Raw genomic sequence first — 26,250 nt, 5'->3', positions numbered from 1 at the left:
GACCTGGTGTAGCAGGCATGGTGGTGTTGGGTTGGCGATTGGACTTGATGATCTGAGAGGACTTTTCCAACCTTAACGATTCTATGATTTCTGCCCTGGGATCGTCTTCTGTTGGGGCTGCCAGGTGATGTTTGGTTTTACATCCAAGCCTGTCTTTGGAAATATTAAATGCTTTTCAGAACAAACAAAGGCTGCCAGGCAAGGTGACAGGAGGTTTGGAGGAAGGGAAGAAGTCTGCAGTGAAGTGCTGGGTACATCTAGTGATGTTACAGAGGTGCTTGAGCTCTCGATAGATGAGTTGTGCGCTTTTTATTCTCTGTTTTCAGAGCTTAAAACCTCTAAGGGAAGGGTAAACCCAGAATGTGACTACAGAAATGCAAACAGGAGTAGCAGGGTAGGAGTATTTTCGGTAATTACTGATCTTACCGAATGGTGACAAGGCTCTGTTTTAACACAGAACATTTTCTGAGATTTCTTGGAGAAAAGGAAATCTCGTACGAGCCTTCTCCTCTCGCCTAGGTGTAATGGGCGTGTAGGACTGTATCAGCAACACCTGCTTCTGCAGTGCTTGAGCCAAACTCCGCGCTTAGTCTCCCAGTGCAATTAATTATGTTTGGTCTTGCAAATTTGAAGGCCAGAGTTGAGTCTGTGCTGAAATTATGATTTCGCTGTCACCAGGAGGCTTTGAGAAGAAGCCTGACATTTCCAGCATTTCTTGCAGCGAGCGGTGGTGTGGACCTTACACCATGGTGAGCAGCGCGGTGCAGGCGGCCTCGGAGAAGGCTGCTGCTGTCCGGTGGATTAATGGTTCTGCTTAAAGCTCTCGAGATTGCTGGTGCCTTGTTAGATGTTAGAGTGGCAAACTACCACGTCCATAACTGTGTGTCTGGAGAGAGTCCAGCGGAGGGCTACGAGGATGAGGAGGGGACTGGAGCATCTCTCCTTCGAGGAGAGGCTGAGGGAGCTGGGCTTGTTCAGCCTGGAGAAGAGAAGGCTGAGAGGGGACCTTAGAAATGCCTCTAAATATCTGCAGGGTGGGGGTCAGGAGGACGGGGCCAGACTCTTTGCAGTGGTGCCCAGCGACAGGACAAGGGGCAACGGGCACAAACTGAAGCAGAGGAAGCTCCAGCTGAAGATGGGGAAGAACTTCTTCCCTCTGAGGGTGACGGAGCCCTGGCCCAGGCTGCCCAGGGAGGCTGTGGAGTCTCCTTCTCTGGAGATATTCCAGCCCCGCCTGGCCGTGGTGCTGTGCAGCCTGCTCTGGGTGACCCTGCTTGGGCAGGGGGTTGGGCTGGGTGACCCCCAGAGGACCCTTCCAACCCCAGCCATGCTGTGACTCTGTGATTCAGGAGCGACGCGACTGGCTTGCAGAAGTGGGAGAGCCCGGTGAAGAGGGAAGAGAGAAGTTAAAAATGAATCTCGGGTCGATTCAACCTTTGCAGAATTCGGTTTTACAGCGTAAATATCCATAAATCCGCTCTGATTTCTGAAAAGGAGTCGCCGTTGTCCAAAAATCGAATGAACGCCTGAATCGTACCGGATACACTGGGACCAGTTCAGCTGAACAAATAACGCTTCTCTGTAAAATGGGCACAATAACACGCAGAGGATTGGAAAAACATGTCTGCGACCAAGAAAAATACCATTGCATCCATATTAATTTTTGATTTTCAGTTACAAGAGAAACCGTAAGTCACTATTAAAATGCTTTTCAGAACTTTTATGTTCTTTTTAATGCCTCGATACAGCAAACTGTGACTGTTTAGGAAAGCGCTTCAGGATGCTGAAGTCACCTTGAGGAGAAGCGAAGCAGATGCCTAAAGCTGAGCTCGCTCCGAAGCGCTCTGCTGCTTCCCAGTTCCAACGTCCCGAATTACGGAGGCTGGCTGGAAAATCGCTCGGAGCTGGCGTTAGGGTGAAACTTTTGTTTTAGAAAACAGTGAGAGCAGCAGAAATATTTTCACTGTGTCCTTGAAATATGGGAGAATGCTGTTTTATGGAGAGCTTTTACGGCGTTGTCTGCAGCCTGAGAAAATCCAGAACGGCAAAATCGCGAGCGAGCGGCGCTGATGGAGCTCGCTGGCAGTTGGAGTTTTATAATTCTTCGTGTCAGTCGGAGCGTAATACATAGAGTGCACGCAGTGTGATTTTAAAAACAAAGTCCCTCACAGCTTTAAATAATTATTTGAAATTAAAAAAAAAGCATTCAACCAGCTTTCTTCCATCTCACTCAGTCCGTGCGCTGGTTCGCTGTCCCGGAATTGATGGTGCCAGGCCCGTTATGGAGAGCGAAGCCCTCGCTCCGCTCCTCTTGGCCAAGATTCAAATGCTCCAATTTCCCTCGTGGGTTTTTCTCACTTAAAAAAAATAAAAAAATAATAATGAGGCAAGTTCTCTGTCACAGGAACCCAGCGTGGGAGACATCGGGGCTCTAATTCGCGCTGTCGGGGGAGGCGAAGCGTCAGCGGCCGCGCTGGGATGGCAGCAGCGAGAGCCTGGAGGTGGAAAATAAAAGGGGACAGAGGAGAGGATGAAGAGCTGGATGAAGAGTTAGAATGTACCCTCAGCAAGTTTGCTGATGACACCAAACTGGGAGGACTGGTGGATACACCAGCAGGCTGTGCTGCCATCCAGAGAGACCTGGGCAGGCTGGAGAGCTGGGCAGAGAGGAACCTGATGAGGTTCAACAAGGGCAAGGGCAGGGTCCTGCCCCTGGGGAGGAACAACCCCAGGCACCAGTACAGGCTGGGGCGGACCTGCTGGAGAGCAGCTCTGCGGAGAGGGACCTGGGCGTCCAGGTGGACAACAGGGTGACCATGAGCCAGCAGCGTGGCCTGGGTGCCAAGAAAGCCAACGGGATCCTGGGGTGCATCAAGAGGAGTGTGGGCAGCAGGGCGAGGGAGGTTCTCCTTCCCCTCTACACTGCCCTGGTGAGGCCTCATCTGGAGTCCTGTGTCCAGTTCTGGGCTCCCCAGTTCAAGAAAGATGAGGAGCTACTGGAGAGAGTCCAGCAGAGGGCTACGAGGATGATGAGGGGACTGGAACATCTCCCCTACGAGGAGAGTTTGAGGGAACTGGGCTTGTTCAGCCTGAAGACGAGAAGGCTGCGAGGGGACCTTATAAATGCTTACAAATATCTGCAGGGTGGGGGTCAGGAGGATGGGGCCAGACTCTTTCCAGTGGTGCCCAGCGACAGGACAAGGGGCAATGGGCACAAACTCAGGCACAGGAAGTTCCATCTGAGGATGAGGAAGAACGTCTTCCCTCTGATGAGGGTGATGGAGCCCTGGCCCAGGCTGCCCAGGGAGGCTGTGGAGTCTCCTTCTCTGGAGATATTCCAGCCCCGCCTGGCCGCGGTGCTGTGCAGCCTGCTCTGGGTGACCCTGCTTGGGCAGGGGGCTGGGCTGGGGGACCCACAGAGGTCCCTTCCAACCCCTACCATTCTGTGATTCTGTGATTCTGAGAGGGGTGGGTGTCTGGGGAGGGGGAGGGAAGGGTTTAGTGGATGGGACGGGTGGTTTTTGTCGTGCCGAGCTCCCTGGGTCTGCTGGCGGGGGCCCGCTGGCGGCGTGGGGGGCAGAGGCCGAGCCGCTGGATGCTGGCAGCAGGCAGTCTCCTGCCGCCTGGAATTCCCACCGGGGTTTTCCTGCCTCGCCGATGGCTGCCAGCCCGAGTCTCCATGCTCAGAGCAGGGGGTCGGGCTGCTGACGGGGCTGGTAATGACCTCTGGGGTCACTGGTCTTGCTCCTGGTTTCCGAGGGGCTCGCTGAGCAGGTTTCTATCAAGGCAGCACGCTGGATTGTCCGGGGGGGATGGCCTCATGTGGTACACACAGCTCCTAAACAGCGAGGATCTTACTATTTGGAGCAGTGTCAGGGCTTAGTGTCACCTCTGCCTTTGACCAGCGATGATGGAGGATAATCTTCTGCCAGGGAAACAGCTAAAATCAGTGCTGCTGCTTGTTCCTCCGTGCCATTGTGGCACATGGGGTCACAGAGTCACGGAACGTTGAGGGACCTCTGTGGGTCACCCAGAGCAGGCTGCACAGCACCACGTCCAGGCGGGGCTGGAATATCTCCAGAGAAGGAGACTCCACAGCCTCCCTGAGCAGCCTGGGCCAGTGCTCCATCACCCTCAGAGGGAAGAAGTTCTTCCTCATCTTCAGCTGGAGCTTCCTCGGCTTCAGTTTGTGCCCGTTGCCCCTTGTCCTGTCACTGGGCACCACTGCAAAGAGTCTGGCCCCGTCCTCCTGACCCCCACCCTGCAGATATTTAGAGGCATTTCGAAGGTCCCCTCTCAGCCTTCTCTTCTCCAGGCTGAACAAGCCCAGCTCCCTCAGCCTCTCCTCGTAGGAGAGATGCTCCAGTCCCCTCCTCATCCTCGTAGCCCTCCGCTGGACTCTCTCCAGTAGCTCCTCATCTTTCTTGAAGTGGGGAGCCCAGAACTGGACACAGGACTCCAGATGAGGCCTCACCAGGGCAGAGCAGAGGGGAAGGAGAACCTCCCTTGTCCTGCTGCCCACACTCCTCTTGATGCACCCCAGGATCCCATTGCCCTTCTTGGCACCCAGGGCACGCTGCTGGCTCATGGTCACCCTGTCGTCCCCCAGCACTCCCAGTCCCTCTCCGCAGAGCTGCTCTCCAGCAGGTCCGCCCCAGCCTGTCCTGGTGCCTGGGGTTGTTCCTCCCCAGGGGCAGGACCCTGCCCTTGCCCTTGTTGAACCTCATCAGGTTCCTCTCTGCCCAACTCTCCAGCCTGTCCAGGTCTCGCTGGATGGCAGCACAGCCTGCTGGTGTACCCACCACTCCTCCCAGTTTGGTGTCATCAGCAAACTGGCTGAGGAACTTGGGGTCAGTCCCCACGCAGCCGCAGCTCATATGCTCAGGAGCTGCTCGGGGCTGCGTGCCTGGGGAGAAGGCGTCTCTCCACAAAGCACTTTGAGGAGCATCTCTGTGTATTTACGGTGCCATGTACAGCCCAGCAAAGAGCCTTTTCCTGGCGGTGCTGGGGCTCGGGTGCTTGTGGCTGTCTTAGAGATGAGCTTTGCTGCCTCTTAAGCTTTGTTCTGTGGACGTGTGCGCTGCGATGCCGAGTTCGTGGTACCCGACCCAGATGTCAGGGCTTTGCTCGCTCTTCCCGCAGTCCCTGCTGCCTCTGGCTCCGAAGCGACGAGCGACAGAGCAGCAAGGTGTGTACCGGATTTTTGGCTCTCTGCTTGTTTCTAGGCTGCTTGGCTGCCTTTTTTAGTCAAAAGGGTTGTGGGGTTTTTGTTTCCCATGTTTCACCTCCTACCCCAGCTGTTGGTCCAGCCCAGGCACTTGTCGAAGCTCCGTTGGACGTGGGTCCCGCCAGCGACTGTTTCACAGAATCACAGAATCACAGAATAGTAGGAGTTGGAAGGGACCTCTGTGGGTCATCCAGTCCAACCCTCCTGCTGAAGCAGGGTCACCCAGAGCAGGCTGCACAGGATCTTGTCCAGGCGGGTCTGGAATATCTCCAGAGAAGGAGACTCCACAGCCTCCCTGGGCAGCCTGGGCCAGGGCTCCGTCACCCTCAGAGGGAAGAAGTTCTCCCTCATGTTCAGACGGAAAATGTTTCTGCGTTCCCGTCGCAGGGAGCGTGGCGTTGAGCAGCGATGGACGCGTCGCTCTTGCTCTTCACCCAGAGAGCGCACGGGCAGCCGCGTCCTCCCCTTCCCTCCCCTTCCCTGCCAAGGAGCAGCAGAATTCCCACCCCGTGGGACGAAATGCCCGCTGAAATCCCGAGCGTCTCCGCTTTGCCAACATGAGCGAGGGACGCAGCAGGGGAGCTCCGGAACCGTCCAAATCCCCTGAGCCAGGAGCTCTCTCCCTGAACCATTTTTCTGGTGGAGTGGTGGGAAGCTTGGGCAGATAGGTTTGCTTCCCGAAGGCTTCAGGAGAGCTCTGGAAACCTCCCAGTTACAGGATCACAGATTTACAGAATCACACAGAATCACAGAATAGTAGGGGTTGGAAGGGACCTCTGTGGGTCAGGCTGGAGGTTGGTGGTGGATGTTAAAGATTTTGTCCTCACACGAGTGGGTTACACCAGGTTTTGCTTTATTCACAACTCCGAGTTGGGCCGTCACCTCAGTGAGTGGCAAAGCTCAACCCGCTAGACCAGTTTATAGACATTTATTAAACCGATGACATCAAGGCTACAATCTTCATAAGTTTCTAATCAACCCTTCCGTTCCTTTAAGTACATCATTTATTAAGTTCCTTCTATTCTTCTGTCTTAGCAGAATTCTCCCTCGCTGGTTTCAGGCCTTGCTTGGTTTCAGGGTCGTCTCGGCTTCTTTAGTGAATTCTGTTTGATACAATCCATAAAATTAATTTCTATCCCAATTGCACACATAGACATTGTATGGTTTCTTAACACAGCTGCATTTGCACAGCTGAATCTGCGTCCTAGTTCTATGATTTTATTCTATTCTATAATCAATCTTTATAATCAATTTCTAACATTCCCTCCTTTTGTTTTTATTGCATCCCTGCAATTACTAATTATTATATTTCTAAACTTTTTTTTGATGCTTCTTAGTGATTGACATTAAACAAGTTAGTATACATTGGAAAAACACAGACAGACAAACAACGATTATTACAACAAAGAACACCTGGACTTCAGGAGATATACCTTGATACCAGTAAGCATGATTTCTCATCTGGGAAAAAGAATCCTGGAGGTACAAAAGGTATTGAGTGATTTGCTCATCTCCATCCAAAAGGCGAGTTTTTTGCCGGAACAGAAGTTCCCGGAACGGCAAAAATTCTACCAAAAAGAATTTCTGCAGGGGACACTCCTACAGGGTGTCTTGGAGTGTTTCTAATATCCCATAAAACTAAGTTCAAAGCTTTTGGCCACTTTAAGCCAGTTTGTTTACAAACCTTAACTAACTTTTCTTTAATAGTTCTGTTCATCCTTTCTACTTGTCCAGAGGACTCCGGATGATAAGGGGTGTGTAATTGTTGTCTAATTCCTAAAGCATGATATATTTGGACCAAAATAGCTGCCGTAAAGTGTGCTCCCCTATCTGAATCACAGAATCACAGAATCACAGAATCACAGAATAGCAGGGGTTGGAAGGGACCTCTGTGGGTCCCCCAGTCCAACCCCCCTGCCGAGGCAGGGTCACCTACAGTAGACTGCACAGGACCTTGTCCAGGCGGGTCTTGAATATCTCCAGAGAAGGAGACTCCACAGCCTCCCTGGGCAGCCTGGGCCAGTGCTCCGTCACCCTCAGAGGGAAGAAGTTCTTCCTCATGTTCAGACGGAACTTCCTGTGCCTCAGTTTGTGCCCATTGCCCCTTGTCCTGTCGCTGGGCACCACTGAAAAGAGCTTGGCCCCATCCTCCTGACACCCACCCTTCAGATATTTGTAAGCATTTATAAGGTCCCCTCGCAGCCTTCTCCTCTCCAGGCTGAACAAGCCCAGTTCCCTCAACCTCTCCTCGTAGGGGAGATGCTCCAGTCCCCTCACCATCCTCGTAGCCCTGCGCTGGACTCTCTCCAGTAGCTCCTCATCTTTCTTGAACTGGGGAGCCCAGAACTGGACCCAGCACTCCAGATGAGGCCTCACCTCTGAGTCAATTATTTCTGGAACGCCATATCGTGGAATTAATTCTTTTAACAAAACCTTAACTACTGATTTTGAATCATTCTTTCTTGTTGGGAAAGCTTCTGCCCACCCGGATAACTGATCCACAATCACTAACAAGGCAGACGCAGCCCTTTGCAGTGGGCGCGGGCGCGAGGGGCTGAGCGGAGGCCTGGAGCTGCGCTCTGCCGCGTCTCGCGTGTGGCGGCTCTTGGGCCGTCGGCTTTTAGCGTGGCTGCCGACGGACCGAGGCGAAATGAAGCCGGGGAGCCCCGGGAGCGCATCCGTTTGCGGCGCTGCAGCTTGCGCTCCGGGCGCGGCGCGGGAGCCGTAGCTCGCTCGCACGTGGAGCAGCTTCTGGGAACGTGGAGATGGGAAGGCCGCCGTCCAACATCTACATCAGATGGCAATAAATTTTTATTCCTCCGCCTATTTCTCACTTCTGAAGCTGGGAACGAAAACAACTTCGTATAAATTATGTTCCTAAAGGAGACTTCACTTCCTACTTTGCTATTTATAGATGGCTCTTTCTTCATGCATATGGATGGCAGCTTTATTTTCTCATCTTCAGTAGCTTCTGCTTGATCTCCTGGGTGCTCCTTGTGCGTCTTTAAGGAACGTGGCTTGAATAATCTATCCGTTCAAGACTCTGAGCAGAAAGTTTAGAATTATTCCTGGAGTGATATAGACTCCTGCAAGCGTGATGCTTTGGAAGGTCAGCGGTGGGTCTGCGGTAGTGCTGCCTGGGTTGGTCGTTGTCTGTGAGGGATGTTAAAAACCAGAAAGCTGATCATGGGGAGGCCAGAATGATCCTGGTAACGTTGGAGCCGACTGGGATTGTTGAGTTTGGGCCTTAATCCCAGAATCACAGAATGGCAGGGGTTGGAAGGGACCTCTGGAGACCACCTAGCCCAACCCCCTGCCCAAGCAGGGTCACCCAGAGCAGGATGCACAGCACCATGGCCAGGCGGGTCTGGAATATCTCCAGAGAAGGAGACTCCACAGCCTCCCTGGGCAGCCTGGGCCAGGGCTCCGTCACCCTCAGAGGGAAGAAGTTCTTCCTCATGTTCAGCTGGAGCTTCCTCTGCTTCAGTTTGTGCCCGTTGCCCCTTGTCCTGTCGCTGGGCACCACTGCAAAGAGCCTGGCCCCGTCCTCCTGACCCCCACCCTGCAGATATTTAGAGGCATTTCGAAGGTCCCCTCTCAGCCTTCTCTTCTCCAGGCTGAACAAGCCCAGCTCCCTCAGCCTTTCCTCGTAGGAGAGATGCTCCAGCCCCCTCCTCATCCTCGTAGCCCTCTGCTGGTCTCTCTCCAGTAGCTCCTCATCTTTCTTGAAGTGGGGAGCCCAGAACTGGACACAGGACTCCAGATGGGGCCTCCCCAGGGCAGTGTAGAGGGGGAGGAGAACCTCCCTCGACCTGCTGGCCACACTCCTCTTGATGCACCCCAGGATCCCATTGGCTTTCTTGGCACCCAGGGCACGCTGCTGCCTCATGGTCAACCTTAAGACATGCTACTCTGTGCTAGTTTGAGACCAGTTTTGAAATTCCTGTTATCCTCAGTGCGTTTCACCCATGCATCCATCAGTAGAGCTTGAGGGTTCATCAGACCTTGGTTTTCCAGCTAGTCGAACAAAACCGAACCAAACTTCGTTTGCATCTTCGCAGCTGTAGTGACGTGGGCTGAGTGGCCTCGCTGCCCGGCACCAGCGCAGAAGAGCAGCGAGGTCATTCAGGGCTTAGCTTGGTCCAGGAGAAGATGCCGCGGGGAGAGGACATAGTATTTGTTGTCTTGGAAGAGAAGCGTTCATTTTGGGTCACTCTTGTCCCGCTTGTGACTCACGTAATGGTGTTGTGGTATCTGAGTATGAGAAGTGGGTGTCAGGAGGACGGGGCCAGACTCTTTCCAGTGGTGCCCAGCGACAGGACAAGGGGCAATGGGCACAAACTGAGGCACAGGAAGTTCCATCTGAAGATAAGGAAGAACTTCTTCCCTCTGAGGGTGATGGAGCCCTGGCCCAGGCTGCCCAGGGAGGTTGTGGAGTCTCCTTCTCTGGAGATATTCGAGACCCGCCTGGACAAGGTGCTGTGCAGCCTGCTGTGGGTGACCCTGCTTGGGCCGGAGGGTTGGACTGGGTGACCCACAGAGGTCCCTTCCAACCCCTACTATTCTGTGATTCTGTGATTCTGTGAAAATGCCGTCAGGACCTGGTTGCTGGGAGCACTGCCAGGCTCCGAGCGAGGAAGCCACCGCTCTGATGCCATCCAGCGCAACCCGGCCGCGTTGGCTCTGCAGCGAGGGCGCACGGACTGGGAGAAAATTGCCCCAACTACAGCCGATAGCTTTTTTTTTAGCAGAAGCCATGTCTAGATGTTAGCGCCTAGGGGAAAACGCTTGCCCTGGAGTATGTTGCTTTGGACTTCGGCATTGAAGGAAAGATTCTGCGTTGGACGGTAACAGAGTGAAAAAGCTCGCAATTTGATTTGTTCAGATAAGGCCCCTGAAGGAGAAAACTGTTCTTGTGTAGCTCATAGAATCATAGAACGGTTTGGGTTGGAAGGGACCTTAAAGATCATCTGGTTCCAACCCCCCTTCCATGAGCAGGGACATCTCCCACCAGCCCAGGTTGCTCAGAGCTCCATCCAACCTGGCCTTGAACCCTACCAGGGAGGGGGCAGCCACAGCTTCTCTGGGCAGCCTGGGCCAGGGCCTCACCACCCTCCTGGGGAAGAATTTCTTCCTAATCTCTAATCTAAATCTGCCCTCTTATAGTTTAGAGCCGTTCCCCCTTGTCCTATCACTCCACCCCCTTGTGAAAAGCCCCTCTCCATCCTTCCTGTCGGCCCCTTCAGGCACTGGCAGCTGCTCTAAGGTCCCCCCGGAGCCTTCTCTTCTCCAGACTGAACAGCCCCAGCTCCCTCAGCCTGTCCTTGTAGCAGAGATGCTCCAGCCCTTGGATCATCTCCATGGCCTCCTCTGGCCCCGCTCCAACCCATCCATGTCCTTCCTATGTTGGGGGCCCCAGAGCTGGACGCAGGACTCCAGGTGGGGTCTGAGGAGAGCGGAGTCAAGGGGCAGAATCCCCTCCCTGGCCCTGCTGCCCACGCTGCTCTTGATGCAGCCCAGGGCACGGGTGGCTTTCTGGGCTGCCAGCGCAGATTGCCAGCTCGTGTTGAGCTTCTCATCCACCAGTACCCCCAAGTCCTTCTCCACAGGGCTCAGAAGTGACCCTGAGAGGTCTGGTTTCATTTGTTAAGGGAATCCCCTGCTTGTGAGGTGCTGTAGGTTTTTACGGCTTTTCTTCTGGGTGTCTGATGTGAGCGCTGTGCTTGGAAGCAGTAGATTTACTAAAATTCAGTCTAAGGGGGCTGTGTTGGTCCTTTCCTTTCCATGATGTATGGGTTGGAGTTGGCCTTCAGGCTGGTGGCAGGACGAGGTGACGATGCGCTGACTTCATTAGCAAAGGCTGCGTTCTTGTGGATGGAGCTGTGCTTTGCTGAGGAGCCCCTGCACGTGGAGATACGGGGATCTTTGGGGCGTGGAAGGTTGGATCTCTGAGCCCGTTTGCTTCTAGAATTCTTTCAGTTTTCATAGTTCCTTCAAGACAGAGGGCGTCTCTGAGAAGGGGAATAAAAGGTTGAATGGTTTGATCTGAAATTGAAACATTTTGCAGAGCCTAATTAAACAAACTCATGATTATTGTGTAAAAGCCCTGTCCCAGGCCTTCAAACAACTTCTTAAATACCAGCTTCGCTTGAGAGCCGTGCCTAATCGCCGCTCGAAAGAAGCAGGGAGCCACGGGCGTTGAAAGGCAACGGCTCAAGCTTGGCGAGGGAACCCAGCAACCACAAGCGTCGAATTTTGCGCGGGACACGGGGAGGGCTTTGATCACAGCACAGCCCAAACTTCCCCAGCTTGGGACTCGACCAAGAGCGCGAAGCTAGCAACAGGGAGAGAAGGTTTTGGAGAGACTTCAGAGGTTACGACGGCAGCGTCGCAGGCTGTAATCTCAACAGAGAGCTGGCTCGAGGTAATTAAGAACACAGCAATGTAATCCATGACGGGACAATCCCTTCCCTCTCCTCCTGAGAACCTCGGGACAATCCCTCCGCTCTCCTCCTGAGAACCTCGGGACAATCCCTTCGCTCTCCTCCTGAGAACCTCGGGACAATCCCTTCCATCTCCTCCTGAGAACCTCGGGACAATCCCTTCCCTTTCCTCCTGAGAACCTCAGGACAATCCCTTCCCTCTCCTCCTGAGAACCTCTGGGCTCTTTGGGTCCTTTAGTTTCTTCCAAACTGGGGTGTACGGCGAGCGTGGAAGAAGAAGAGGTTGAGATGTTGCCAGGGGAATGTGGAAAGGATTCTGGCCCGAGCTTTCCGGGTGGAAGCTCTGGACGTGCTCCTCATTTTCTTTATGAAGGCCGATGTGGAAACAGAGCTGTGGAAGTTAAAGAAAAATAAATGTCATCTCAAGCGTCCTGCGCTTCTTCAAGGCAGGCTTGGGGCAGCCCTCAAAACTTGGTATGGTTTGGCGAGAGCTGAAAAAGCAAGTGATAAAGCGTTTTGTAGCTGCACCAGTGGGTTATGTGGTTAATTGGTGGGAGTGGGTATGTAAATATGATGATCCAGCTTTGATTATAATTTGCCAGGCGCTTTAGTTAAGGTGGCGTGGGCTTTAGAGGAGGAGTGACACTCACCTCTGGTAGGTAATCTACAGCGAGACTGCTGAACTGCCAGCAGGGCTTGCTGGGCTCCGAGGCCCTTTGATCTGCTGTTACCTTTATAGTTAATATTAATTCATATAATAGAATAAGTAGAAGTGGACTGGGAGCTGGGCTTGTCCAGCCTGGAGAAGAGAAGGCTGCGAGGGGACCTTCGAAATGTCTCTAAATATCTGCAGGGTGGGGGTCAGGAGGACGGGGCCAGACTCTTTCCAGTGGTGCCCAGCGACAGGACAAGGGGCAACGGGCACAAACTGAAGCAGAGGAAGCTCCAGCTGAAGATGAGGAAGAACTTCTTCCCTCTGAGGGTGACGGAGCCCTGGCCCAGGCTGCCCAGGGAGGCTGTGGAGTCTCCTTCTCTGGAGATATTCCAGCCCCGCCTGGCCGCGGTGCTGTGCAGCCTGCTGTGGGTGACCCTGCTTGGGCAGGGGGTTGGGCTGGGGGACCCACAGAGGTCCCTGCCAACCCTGACCATTCCATGATTCTGTGATTCTGTGAGTAGGATTAGCAGCAAAAGGACCTTAGAAGAGTGAGGGGCTGCTAAAGAAATATCAGTTTATTGCTGAAGCTGGACCAGGGCGTGTGAAGGCGGGGAAGCAGCTGCGGTTGGGCCACCCCACAGGGAGAGACGACTGCTGTGCTGACGCCGAAGGTGACGGGAGGAGGAGGAGGAGAGCCGTCAGCTGAGCATCTTCTAGACCTGACTGCAGCAGGTGGCTCCAAATGAGGACCGTCCTTTGGGACTGCCTGGAGGAGAGCGTTGGGTGGTTTTTCCCCGTGGCTCTGCGCAGTGGTGTGCCTGTGAAATGCCTTCTCCTCCTCAGCCGAGAAAGATCGGTGTGCCAGTGAACTTCGGTGACGTAGACGGAAGGGGAAGGGGGTGTGTGGGGTGGTGGCTCCCAAATGCTTTGCTCGAGTAGGTGGTGGGGTGGTTCTCCCCCCCTCTCAATGTTGTGGCTGTTTTGAGGGTGTAAAAAGTCATGTTTATTATTGGCCTTCACATTTCTGAAACGGATACTCAGGTTTTTAGCCTCTAAAATGTTAATATTTGGTGTCTGACAGACAGACGTGGGTCTAGCGGTCGTGCTGTGCCCACTGGTTCGAGGGAAGCATATACTGTGCAGTCAGTAAATTCCCCACGTGAGCTCTCTGTGCAGCTGCAGAGAGGAACATTTAATTAATACCGAAGCAATTATCTCGACGAGTAAGTCGAACTCAGAACAACAACGTTTTCCCAGTTGCTGTGTGGTAGCCAGATGGTAACGCGGGCCGTTGTGAAGGGCTTGGCTGGACGCTCCTGAGGTTCCTGGCAGGTGATCAGTGTATTTTTCCCATTTGGATGTTTGGATTTCAGTGTTCTGGGAATTAGGCCCACAGGGATGTCCAGTAGATGTTTCAGTGTGAATGGAAGAGGTGTTTTTTTTTTGTATTCCTGTTAGGAAATATTTCTAGCTGTTGCCAAATACCAGGATGCAAATAGAAATCCATGTGCTGCGGGGTCTGGTTGGCAACGGATGGAAAGCTGAACCAGGCAGGAAGCTTTCCAGAACTTCATGTAGACTCTCTTGGTTGGGTAGAACATGCTGTGTTGGTAACCTCAGCACTGTCTTCCAGTGCTGCTGCTGCCTTTGGTCACCTCCCCACCGCGCGCAAGCCTACCGGGCTGGTAGTCATTGACACTGGTGATCTCCGCTGGGTTCCATAGCTGGGGCTGGTGGAAACTAGAAGTAATGAGTTGCAAGTGGTGCAGGAGGTCTTGCCCTGGCAACATCCCTCAGCCCGTGCGTACGTTGCAGCTCACATATAAATAAATGCTTATAAATATCTGCAGGGTGGGTGTCAGGAGGATGGGGCCAAGCTCTTTTCAGTGGTGCCCAGTGACAGGACAAGGGGCAATGGGCACAAACTGAGGCACAGGAAGTTCCGTCTGAACATGAGGAAGAACTTCTTCCCTCTGAGGGTGACGCAGCACTGGAACAGGCTGCCCAGGGAGGTTGTGGAGTCTCCTTCTCTGGAGATATTCCAGCCCCGCCTGGACAAGATCCTGTGCAGCCTGCTGTAGGTGACCCTGCTTCAGCAGGGGGGTTGGACTAGATGACCCACAGAGGTCCCTTCCAACCCCTACTATTCTGTGATTCTGTGATTCTGTGATATTAAGGTTTTGTTGCCTGCTCTGGAGCGTTGACTCTTGGTGAGGGGTTGCTCACGTGGACCTAATGAAGAGTTGCTGTGGGTCTGCGGCGTGGCATCCCTGAAGGCAGAAACTGCTGGTGGAGCGAGTCCGCGGGGGCTGTTGGAAATGGGAAAGCTGAAAGAAGCTCCTCCAGCAGCAACCAGAGGTAGTATGGGGGTTGTGGACGTGAGCGCGGTGGGAAGAGTGAGAATTAGTCAGCTGTGGTTGTCGGCAAGAGCTGGATGCAAGCTCTGATGGATGAAGTGGTGAAAGAGCTGAATCTGGTCCCTGGCATGGCCAGGAAGGTCTGAACCACCAAGATCCAAACTTTGGCACCTCTTTATGGGAGAAGGGCTGGAGGGGGCTGTGGGGCGGAGGGAGAGGCTGTGTTCCCTGCGCTGCTGGCCGTACAGGGCCTTTGTTCCAAGCTTGGTGTAACCAAGGTGCCACTTCCTTCACGTCAAACTTGGTGGCTGTTCACCTCATCGGTTGAAGTACTATTCCTGTGTAGTGGAAAAAAGAAATTCAAGATGTGCCCCATGGCATGGGACCTAAGGGAAATCATTAGGAGTTGTTATTTATAACCAAACCAGACCAGCACGTGGAGAGGTGCTGGAGTTATGCTTCAAATATTTGAAGGTAAAAAGAGCTGTATTGAAATTCTGGAGTGTTTGATCCGGTTTCCTTGCCGTTGGCTACATCAGGCAGTGGATCAGCAGAGCAACTGTTAAGGAAGCAGTGTGTGCTTTTGCTCGTTCTGGGGTTCTTAGCGATACCTTGGCTTCCATACTCTTTTCCGTTATCCTTTGACCAAAATGATTTACTCAAAGGTTGCCCTGACCTTGCTAGCTTGCTGTATACCCCTGGCATTATTTCACTGTAGGCACCGACCGCTTGAAACTCGGTGTTTTGGATGTCCCAGTATCTACCTGGGCCCAGTGAGCTGTGATCCATCAGCTTCAACATTGCGTGAAGCAAATGGGTAGGAAATTGGAGACCGTAGTAACCTGTACTAACATTATACTCTTCTCTGGATTCAGGGGGAGGCACCAACATGTTTTATGTGACCCAGAAATCTAAAAACTTGTCTCTTGGCCACTAAAGACCTGTTGGTTCTTACTAGTTTATTTTGTGTCTTCCTAAATTACCACCTGAATATTAGCTTTCTGGCTGGCAGAACCTCTGATGTGGTGAGGGCAGGACACAAGCGGGGACAAGAAGCACCCTGGGGAAATGCAGAACTTCAGAACTGTGGAATGTGAGGGTTGCTCACATCAGGTTCTGAAGTTTTTTCTACATCTGGCATAAAAGATGGCAATAATGTCATCTGTAGAAATACTGTGTTAGGTTGCTAGGCCTTTGAGGTGCCCCTCTGAGATCCTGAAAGTCAGGCTAAAACCAAGGCTGGGTTGGACGGGGCTCTGAGCAACCTGATGCTGTTGAAGATGGCCCTGATCACTGCAGGGGGCTTGGACTAGATGACCTCTAAAGGTCCCTTCCGACCCAAAGCTTTCTATGATTCTGTGATTTCTTCTTGAAAAGGCTTCCAGCTCCTGAAGACCTGCAGTGGCACAGATGTCAGCCAGAGGGTAGTGGTCAATGGCTCGATGTCCAGATGGACACCAGTGACACATGGTGTCCCTCAGGGGTCTGTACTGGGACCGGTGCTGTTTGACATTTTGATCAATGACACAGCGAGACTGAGTGCACCCTCATCAAGTTTGGAGATGACACCAAGCTGAGTGGGGCAGCTGACACACCAGAAGGACAGGATGCCATCCAGAAGGACCTGGACAAGGTTGAGAAGTGGGCCTGTGTGAACCTCATGAGGTTCAACAAGGGCAAGTGCAGGGTCCTGCACATGGATTGAGCAACCCCCAGTGTCAATACAGGCTGGGGGACGCAGGGATGGAGAGCAGCCCTGCCGAGGAGGACTTGGGGCTGCTGGTGGATCAGAAGCTGGACGTGAGCCACCAATGTGTGCTGGCAGCCCCGAAGGCCAAGTGTGCCCTGGGCTGCATCCCCAGCAGCATGGGCACAGGGTGAGGGAGGGGGTTCTGCCCCTCTGCCCCGCTCTGCTGAGACCCCCCGGGAGTCCTGCGTCCAGCTCTGGAGCCCTCAGCACAGGACAGAGCTGGAGCTGTGGGAGCGGGGCCAGAGGAGGCCCCAGCAATGATGCGAGGGCTGGAACCCCTCTGCTGGGAGGAAAGGCTGGGAGAGCTGGGGCTGCTCAGCCTGGGGAGGAGAAGGACAAGGGGAGACCTTAGAGCAGCTGCCAGTGCCTGGAGGGGCTGTGAGAGAGCTGGAGAGGGGCTGGGACAAGGGCAGGGGGTGATGGGACAAGGGGTGATGGCTTTGAGCTGAAAGAGGGGAGATTTAGATTAAATTAAAGGAAGAAATTCTTCACCATGAGGTTGGTGAAACACTGGCCAAGGTTGCCCAGAGAGGTGGTCGATGCCACCTCCCTGGCAGGGTTCAAGGCCAGGTTGGATGGAGCTCTGAGCAAGCTGATCTACTTGAAGATGTTGCTGCCCATGGCAGGGGGTTTGGGCTAGATGGCCTCCAAAGGTCCCTTCCAACCCCAAGCTTTCCATGATTCTATGTCCCTGGTGCTAGGTTGGACCCCTTTTTGCTGTGGGTCGCGATGTGGGACCTGCTTCGTTTCTGCGTAATCGCGTTGTCTTCAGCCCTTGGACCTCGGCGCGGGGTTCCGGGCTGAGGTTTTGTACTTCAGTGGGTTGGTTGTAAAGATCACAGAAGGCCTTGCAGAGGGGCAGGCTCGCTCCAGAGCGTCCCGTGCTGGATACAGGCTTTGCCGTGCTGTTTCTGAGGGTTTGATTTATTGGCTGTGATGATGAAGCTACTGACGCCGGCGGAGCCCGGTGAGCGGGGAACGAGGATAATTACCAGGAAACCACGACGTGACCTTCAGCAGAACTGCTCTCCCTGCTCGGCTGGTTGTGCGGCACGTCTCGGAAGGACACCTCGTTCCTCACCGTGGCTGAAAGGGAGAAATTGCCGAGTAAGCGTTTTCCTGCACGGCGGGCTGAGCGCCGGTGTGTGCGAAGGGGTTGGTGTGCGGTGGCTGCCTGAGCCGGCCACGACTTGGAGGCCCTTCTGGACCTCTGCTTTGTTGGGTTTTTATTTCTCCAAAGCCACGGCAGAGAATTCCTGTGCTTTGTTCAGCAGATGGCACAGTGCACGCTTGTCACCTCCGTAAGACGACTGCGGAACGCTTGACCAAAAACGTGTGGTTCAACTGCGTGGTGCTGCTGCATCGTTAGAAACATGGAAATTCCTCACCCTTGTGTGGCTGCGGTGTCTCTCAGCTTGCAGACTCCAGTGGTGCCCAGCGACAGGACAAGGGGCAATGGGCACAAAGTGAAGCAGAGGAAGCTCCAGCTGAAGATGAGGAAGAACTTCTTCCCTCTGAGGGTGCCGGAGCCCTGGCCCAGGCTGCCCAGGGAGGCTGTGGAGTCTCCTTCTCTGGAGATATTCCAGCCCCGCCTGGCCGTGGTGCTGTGCAGCCTGCTCTGGGTGACCCTGCTTGGGCAGGGGGTTGGGCTGGGTGACCCACAGAGGTCCTTTCCAGCCCCGACCATTCTGTGGTTCCGTGGTTTGCACGATTCATCCTGCCTTGTGCATCTGCTCAGGTTCCTCCAACGCCTTTTCAGGGGTGAGGGTGCCCGCAGCCTCCTCTCGCCGCCGTCGTGGTGGGAGCGATGATTCCCCTCTCGGGCTTTGGGAACACCTTTGGGTTCTCCGTTAGGTGATGGCCTGGGGTCCTGTGTGTCTCTGAACCCCTCCACCAAGCAGAGGAGATGGGACAACGTTTTCAGGGCACGGAGTAAGGTAGTGGAATAAGCCACTGGTTCTTGGTGTATCCAGTGTCTTGGAAGAGCACCAAGAATGAAATAACCTGATCTGACTACAGGGTCTGTTAGAGATGAATATTTGAATTCTTTCAAAGGGTAAAATTCTTATTAATTGCATGTCATTAATATCTGCAGTTGCAAATGGGGAGTCTAGTCTGGAAGGGGCTTCTTGTGTCTTATGACTCTTTTTTCATTTTGTTGGAATTTTGCAGGCTGCTTTCAAACACTGTTAGCATGTGGTCATCTTTCCTCTCTCTCCGTTTCACTGTGTTTAGGAGGATTTTTCTGGTTCTTTTTGCTGCTAGGAGGATTTCCTGAGGTGCTGTCTGAGAGCTGCTGCTCTGAGTGTGACGTTCAGTGCTTCAGCTCTCTCTAAAGACACCCTTAAAAAAAAAAACAACTCAAAACCCAACAACCCCAACACTCAAAAAAGCTTCGTCTGAAATACGTTCCTGCACTGTTGTGCTTAGAAATTATGGTCTGCATGAGTTCTGGCCGTCTGGTTTGCTCTCACAACCGATATTAGACTGAGTTAGGCATTCTTGTTCCAACAGGTTTGCTTCTTCCCCTTCCTTTTTTTTTTTTTATTAGTTTTAGGTGATGACTTCTAAGTTTGCTGCCACTTATTACTAAAAGCGGTGGTAGAAAAATAATCCCCTTGCCATCTTAGGAGGGAGAGTAATGTAATAGAATGTAGAAATAAAGTTGAATAAAAACTTTGAAGGCCGTCCAGGACACGGGGAAGGTTAGCTGCTTTGAAGACGTGGAAAATTACAGTTCTGTGGGAAACCTCAATCAGGACCAGTTGGGAAATGTTGTGTATCGGAAGCGCCGGCCAAGTGTGACCTTCAGGCCGGGTCGCTGGGTGCTGGGTGGTGGGTCCCAAAAACCACGCGGTGGGATGAGGAGTAGAACTGAGGCAGAGGCATCGCTTTGGCCTGGTTTTGGTGGGGGCTGGCGTTGTGTCGTGCGAATAGGTGGGACTGAGCGGGTGGTTGGTGACGCGTGAAGTACGTTCTCAACGCGTGCCTGGGAAATGTTTGCCAGCCTTAAGTTACACAGAATGGTAGGGGTTGGAAGGGACCTCTGTGGGTCATCTAGTCCAAGTTGAAGCAGAGGTGAGTGATTTGGGGACGTCTCATGAATTGGAGATACGGGAAGAAGGAAAGCGGACAGGGTAAATAAAAATTGATTTCTTCTTCACCTCGTGTGCGTTCTTCCCACCAGATCTCGAGCGATCGGAGAACTGAGAGCACTTTCTCAAAGGTTATTGATTGTAGGTGCAGTTAGATTTATAAGGTTGTTCTTTAATGGTGGATACACACACGTCCAATTCCCATAGTCACGTTGAGCTGGAATCTCTTGGGCTGAGTAAAATCTTTACACGTGTTTCTTTCTGCTGGGTTTAGGCCTGGTGGTGTTCGTTGCTGCTACATCTTGTGTGTAACGGTATGGGGTTGCTTAGTTCACATTCAGCTCTGTTTCCCCTTGTTTAAATGTTTTGTTGTGTTGGCTGATCTGCTGCTGATTTTATTGTCATAAAGAAAGAACCGGAAAAGTCTTCCTCCTGCAGAGCAGCAGTCTTTCTGTTATCACATGAGATGGATATTAAGCCCTTCTGGTCTTGTATGGCTCTTAAATGTCTTGTTTCTGATCGCTCTTCATCGGCAAATCTGTTTTCAGCCAGGCACAGTTATCCCAGCCGCTTTGAAGAAAGTGGTAGAGAAGTTGATAGGAGCTGCTAAAACCACCAAGGGAGGGTGGAGGTTTGAGGCCCTGAAGGAAGTGGAGACCCCTCCAGTGCATGCTGGGGCAGGGTGGAGTGAAAAAATATTTGATGTGAAATCAGGTCCGGTGGACCTTAGGGTATCCCAAAGGAAGGAGCCAAAATCCACATGGGGACAGAGGGACCTGATTTTTATTCTCTGACAAAGAGAAGGACAGGAGACCACCTCTGCTTGGGGTGTTCTCCTCTGATTAAAATCCTTAATTTGTTTTTTGACCTTCTGTAGTGGTCTGTCCTCCCCAGCTGCTGCACCTTGAAGGATGCAGAACAATACAGGTCAGGCAGAAATTGTGAGCGAGCCGTGTCACGAGCACTGCTGAATGTACTCCCGGGAAGTGTCACTGTTATTTCACCTGCAACGCAATATTTGACGTTGTTGAGCATCACGGCTTTATACAGAGGCTGTTCTGATGTTGCTAGAGTTGTTCATGGTTTGTTCTGGAGAGCAGCTCTGTGGAGAGGGACTGGGAGTGCTGGGGGACGACAGGTTGACCCTGAGCCAGCAGCGTGCCCTGGCTGCCAAGAAGGCCGATGGGATCCTGGGGTGCATTAGGAGGAGTGTGGGCAGCAGGTCGAGGGAGGTTCTCCTTCCCCTCTGCTCTGCCCTGGGGAGGCCCCATCTGGAGTCCTGTGTCCAGTGCTGGGCTCCCCAGTTCAAGAAAGATGAGGGGCTACTGCAGAGAGTCCAGCGCAGGTCTACGAGGATGAGGAGGGGACTGGAATATCTCTCCTACGAGGAGAGGCTGAGGGAGCTGGGCTTGTTCAGCCTGGAGAAGAGAAGGCTGCGAGGGGACCTTCGAAATGCCTCTAAATATCTGCAGGGTGGGGGTCAGGAGGACGGGGCCAGACTCTTTCCAGTGGTGCCCAGCGACAGGACAAGGGGCAACGGGCACAAACTGAAGCCGAGGAAGCTCCAGCAGAAGATGAGGAAGAACTTCTTCCCTCTGAGGGTGACGGAGCCCTGGCCCAGGCTGCCCAGGGAGGCTGTGGAGTCTCCTTCTCTGGAGATATTCCAGCCCCGCCTGGCCGCGGTGCTGTGCAGCCTGCTCTGGGTGACCCTGCTTGGGCAGGGGGTTGGGCTGGGTGACCCACAGAGGTCCCTGCCAACCCCTACTATTCTGTGATTCTGTGATTCTGTGTTGTACAACGATGAGACATTTTGAACCTTCATCAGGATTAGGGGTAGGAACCAGGATTTAGGATACAAGGCTCGAGGAACTGAATATCTGGAGTTGATCAGAGAAGAGGATTGCGACCCCGGCTTCTCTGGGCGTCTGTTAGGAAACACCGATAGTAGCTACTGCGTTACTGTGAGCAGCCAAAGGTTTGAGAAGATGCCATGGTGGAGGTCAAAGCTAGGTAAAGGCTTGGGAGCGGAGGTAACGAGCTACTGGAACAATCCGTCAAGATTTGCGGTGGGCATTGCATCATCCCGGGAAAACCTTTAAAATCAGAATGACTTGTTTTTGCTAAAAGCTTTGTGTTCCAGTTCAACCACAACTACTGACCTTGAAGTAGGTATTAATTAGCGGATAACTCCTCGTCTGTGTTACTCAGGGTGTCAGACTACCTGACTACTGCGATCTCTGAATATTTTATACCTGTAGGAATAATAGATTCATACTTGATGTTTTTCTTCTTGCGGCAAAGACCAGATTAAAAAAAAGAGAAGAGTTTAAAGAAAAAAGGAGTTGAGCGCAGCTCCGTCAGCCAAGGGTTTTGGTGTTCTGATTTTGACTCTGATAGCACTCATTGTGTGGCCTTGGGCAAGTTATTAATCCACGCGTGCCTCCGTTTGCCAGTTTGTCCCATCCGGATAACTTCACTCACCTCCTAGGATGACGTGGTTTTAACATGCCGTTAATGTAAATGTGGAATAATTATAGACTTTTTTATGGATATTATTTTTATGACAAAGAAGAATATTTGGATGTAGAGTAGATGCCCATTTTCCAGACCTACTTCAGTTAGCTCCTGGGAGATGTTTTGACTCTTCAAAAGAGGATTTTTCTTGACTTGAGGCCACCGCTGTGGTACTCTGTTCCGCCAAGTTCAATGTTCTTCTGGATAGAATAAAAAGTGTTTATGGATTTTGATGAAACCTGAAAACTCTTGGATTGTTAAACTTGCTGTGTTACGGGAAAACGGATCAAGTTCTGACTCATGGAGGAGGCCTGACCTTGGGCGGAGAGGACAGCATTGTACACACCATGGTCTGGCTTACTAGGAAAGTATTTCTTTGGTTGTCTCTGGCATATGTTTATTCTTGGTGAATTATTACCATTGCCTGGTATCAAAAGGTACCGTGAAGGATGAGGCATGGTCTTGGTGCCCCTCTCGGAGTTTTCACTCTTTGTTACTATATATATATATATATATATATATATATATATATGTATGTATCTCTCTCTGTACATTTTTCCCCCCCCAAACCAGCCATTTCCAGGCTTAAGGGTTGTCTGCTTGATCTCAGTCCAGACCGAGGTGTTTGGGCAGCTTAAGGGACAACGGTTTTCCTTTAGTAAAAGTTCATTTTAAACAATAAGATTGCCATTTACGTTCAAACGTTCACAGAATCTGAAAGGTCCACAGACCAAACCCAGACAGTGCACAGTGGGTTTTAGTCCTCTCCAGTTATTTTTATGAAAGGTAGCAAAACAACTCAAGGTGCAATGCTGTTGATTTTCTCATCCCATAGGCTTTGAAAATCTGGCATTTCTGCAATGCTAGTGGAACCTTTGTAAGTGTTTCCAAACACGGCTCTTAAGAGAAATCCCTTCCTTGCTCCTTCTCCCTTCGGGTTGGTGTGCTGTGGTCATCCTGTTCTGGTGGCCCGTGCTTCGTGTAAGTTGCAGATGGGTGCTAACGGATCTCCATGGCCCATGCTTTGTGTAGTTTGTGTAATAGGACCATGAGCCAGCAGTGTGCCCAGGTGGCCAAGAAGGCCAGCGGCATCCTGGCTTGGATCAGGAATGGTGTGGCCAGCAGGAGCAGGGAGGGGATCGTGCCCCTGTACTTGGCACTGGTGAGGCCGCACCTCGAGTGCTGTGTTCAGTTTTGGGCCCCTCACTATGAGAAGGACATTGAGGGGCTGGAGCGTATCCATAGAATGGCCACGAGGCTGGGGAGGGGTCTGGAGAACAAGTCTGATGAGGAGCGGCTGAGGGAACTGGGGCTTTTTAGACTGGAAAAGAGAAGGCTGAGGGGAGACCTTCTCGCTCTCTACAACTACCTGACAGGAGAGCGTAGTGAGGTGGGTGTTGGTCTCTTCTCCCAGGTAACCAGTGATAAGACAAGAGGCGATGGCCTCAAGTTGCATCAGGGGAGGTTCAAATCGGATATTAGGAGAAATTTCTTTACTGGAAGAGTGGTCAGGCCTTGGACCAGGCTGCCCAGGGCGGTGATGGAGTCCCCATCCCTGGAGAGGTTCAAAAACTGTGTAGATGTGGCACTTCGGGGATATGGTTTATCAGGCATGATGGGGTTGGGTAGATGGTTGGACTTGATGATCTGGGAGGTCTTTTCCAACCTATGATTCTATGATTCGTAGATGGGCGCTAATGGATCTCCAAGGTCCTTGTAGCGCTGGGCAATCCATTTTGTCCATTGTAGCTCTGCTTGGGCCACTTTCCCGGACACTGTGGTTGTGCTCTTCTCTCTCATGAGTGCCCGTCCTTCAGCTTTCACCACTCTCTTGGGTCCCAGGCAGATACTTCGCCCTTCTGTCCCTCCTAACCTTTCAGTCTTTTCTGAACGCGTCCTCCTGACCAGTCCTTCCAAGAACATTAGTTGTGGATTTAATTTTCTGTATTGCCCAGGACTTAAAATTCCTGTGAAGTTTGTTGTCTTCAGCTGGACAAATACCTTAGTTTGGTGTCATTGGCGGGTTTCTGTGCCGTTTACTTTTTTCTTCATGAATTTTTCTTGCCTGTCTGCTCTCTGTCTTCTGTGCTTTGTTGTTGTTGCCTCTTTTTTTAATGTTTGTTCCCTTCGTTTTCTAAGGATTGCAGATACAATCAGTGGAAAATAATTGCCAAGATATTCTTCAGTCTTCTGCTCTCTCCAAATATGAAGGTACTTTGCACTTGATGTGTATATTTGCTTAATCACTCCCTCTGGTAATAACATGGACCTAATTTCTAGTCTACCTGTGGCTTTCTTTGAAACCTTTGGCTTGATTTTGGTGGCACTAAACTGCAAAGCTGAGTTCCCTGGCTGAGTACTTACGGTTCACTAACCTGCACTGCTTCGGTGGAAGAATTCACTCAAATTCTGCTTCCCAATGGGAAAAAAAATAAGATTTTCCACTCTGGTCATCTGCTGGGGTATGAATCCAGAACAGATTTTCACCAACCTTCTTGAATTTGGCCACCAGAACTAAATCCAGGACGTTAGGAGAAGTCACGGCAATAGTTCCGTGCTGGTACATCAAAATTGTATCTACTGAGCTAAAAACGGCTCGCTGTCCCGCCCGCCATTGCGCTGCACAAGAACGCAAGAGGACGAGAGTTGTGGGTGTCTGCGAGACGATGACGTCCCGTAGCAGTGCAGAAGAAGATACTATTGACCTTTTTTTTTTTCCTGTTCTGCATTTCCACAGGGCGAAAAACAAAACTGCTTCCTTTTGCTAGAGGAACGATCCGTTGGACTGGTTTACCCTTAATGTGCTTAGAAACCAGGAATCACTCGTAATCTTAACTCAGAATCACAGAATCCAAGCATGGCAGGGGTTGGAAGGGACCTCTGGAGACCACCTAGCCCAACCCCCTGCCCAAGCAGGGTCACCCAGAGCAGGCTGCACAGCACCGCGTCCAGGCGGGTCTGGAATATCTCCAGAGAAGGAGACTCCACAGCCTCCCTGGGCAGCCTGGGCCAGGGCTCCGTCACCCTCAGAGGGAAGAAGTTCTTCCTCATCTTCAGCTGGAGCTTCCTCGGCTTCAGTTTGTGCCCATTGCCCCTTGTCCTGTCGCTGGGCACCACTGCAAAGAGTCTGGCCCCGGCCTCCTGACCCCCACCCTGCAGATATTTAGAGGCATTTCGAAGGTCCCCTCTCAGCCTTCTCTTCTCCAGGCTGAACAAGCCCAGCTCCCTCAGCCTCTCCTCGTAGCAGAGATGCTCCAGTCCCCTCCTCATCCTTGTAGCCCTAACTACTACCAGCCATTGACTCATTGACTTCTTCACGTATCCTCTTGCTTCCTGTATCGGCTGTCTACACGCCCTAACACCAGCTTTTTGTCTGTCAGCTTCAGCTTTTCTCTTTATTGCATTTGTCATGTTCCCTTATTCTTTCCTTATTTTTTTCTTTTTTTTTTTTTTATTTTACAGCCTCCTTAGCTTCCGTCTGAGCCAGGTTGCCTTTTAACTAGCGTGGCCGCCCTTTTCAGTTGTGGGATTGTGGCTTTTGGAGCATCTAGTTAAAATGTTCTTAAACAATTTTCAATTAGTCTTCATATTTTTCTGATTACGTCCTTTCTCCCGACTGATTTGGCTCATAATTGTTTTCAGCTTGATGCAGCTGGCCCTTTTTGAAAGTGCGTGTGTATGTATGCGTGGATGTGGATTTGTGTCTTTGTGTACTATTGGGAGTGCTGTTTTATTCCTAATTTGGATGATTTTGGGGTGCATGTAAACGTGTGATCGTGTCTTGGGTTTTAGTTATTAAAAACATGGGATAAAACATGGCTGCTGGTTTGAAAACTCTTTCCCAATGGTTACTGGCACAGGGGATGCCAATTTGGGGATTTATTGGCATTTAGCAGACGGTGCTTCTGTAGTGAAGGAGTGTCTTCTCCAGCTCTTGGATGTCTGACCAACCTCAGCTCCAGCTGAACCCACCGCGTGGTGCATTACATCCCAAAGGTCAGTGCCACGTCAGCTCGGGAGTGATTTACGAAGATAAACGCTGCCTTTGCACCGGCTTCGGAAGTGCCGATGTCCACGTCGGGGCGGCGTGCGTGAGCGTCCGGGTCAGGAGAAAACGGCGTTGCCTCATGTGTGCTCGGCAGAGCCGGTGGAGGAGGCACTGCCTGTAGTGGGGAGGTGGAAATTCCATACGAATGAACTGGAAAAGTT

At 52.0% G+C, this 26,250-nt stretch overlaps 1 protein-coding gene across 5 annotated transcripts in view; it reads left to right on the top strand.

Annotated features, from left to right (window-relative positions):
- The window catches only part of EXOC6B (exocyst complex component 6B), a 368,403-nt gene that overhangs the window by 109,978 nt on the left and 232,175 nt on the right, over positions 1-26,250 (top strand). For 3 of the 5 annotated variants that reach the window (XM_075420230.1, XM_075420228.1, XM_075420226.1), the window contains exon 7: positions 24,181-24,252. The exons of the other annotated variants lie outside the window; for them this stretch is intronic. In XM_075420230.1, the coding sequence (XP_075276345.1) occupies positions 24,181-24,252 (72 nt within the window). The remainder of the gene's footprint in view (positions 1-24,180; positions 24,253-26,250) is intronic. 5 annotated transcript variants of the gene reach the window in all.

This window comes from Opisthocomus hoazin, chromosome 5 (genome assembly GCF_030867145.1).
Source record: "Opisthocomus hoazin isolate bOpiHoa1 chromosome 5, bOpiHoa1.hap1, whole genome shotgun sequence".
Taxonomy (NCBI): Eukaryota; Metazoa; Chordata; class Aves; order Opisthocomiformes; family Opisthocomidae; genus Opisthocomus; species Opisthocomus hoazin.
The sequence above is the reverse complement of the archived record's forward strand: the minus strand, read 5'-3'. Positions and strand labels throughout refer to the sequence as shown.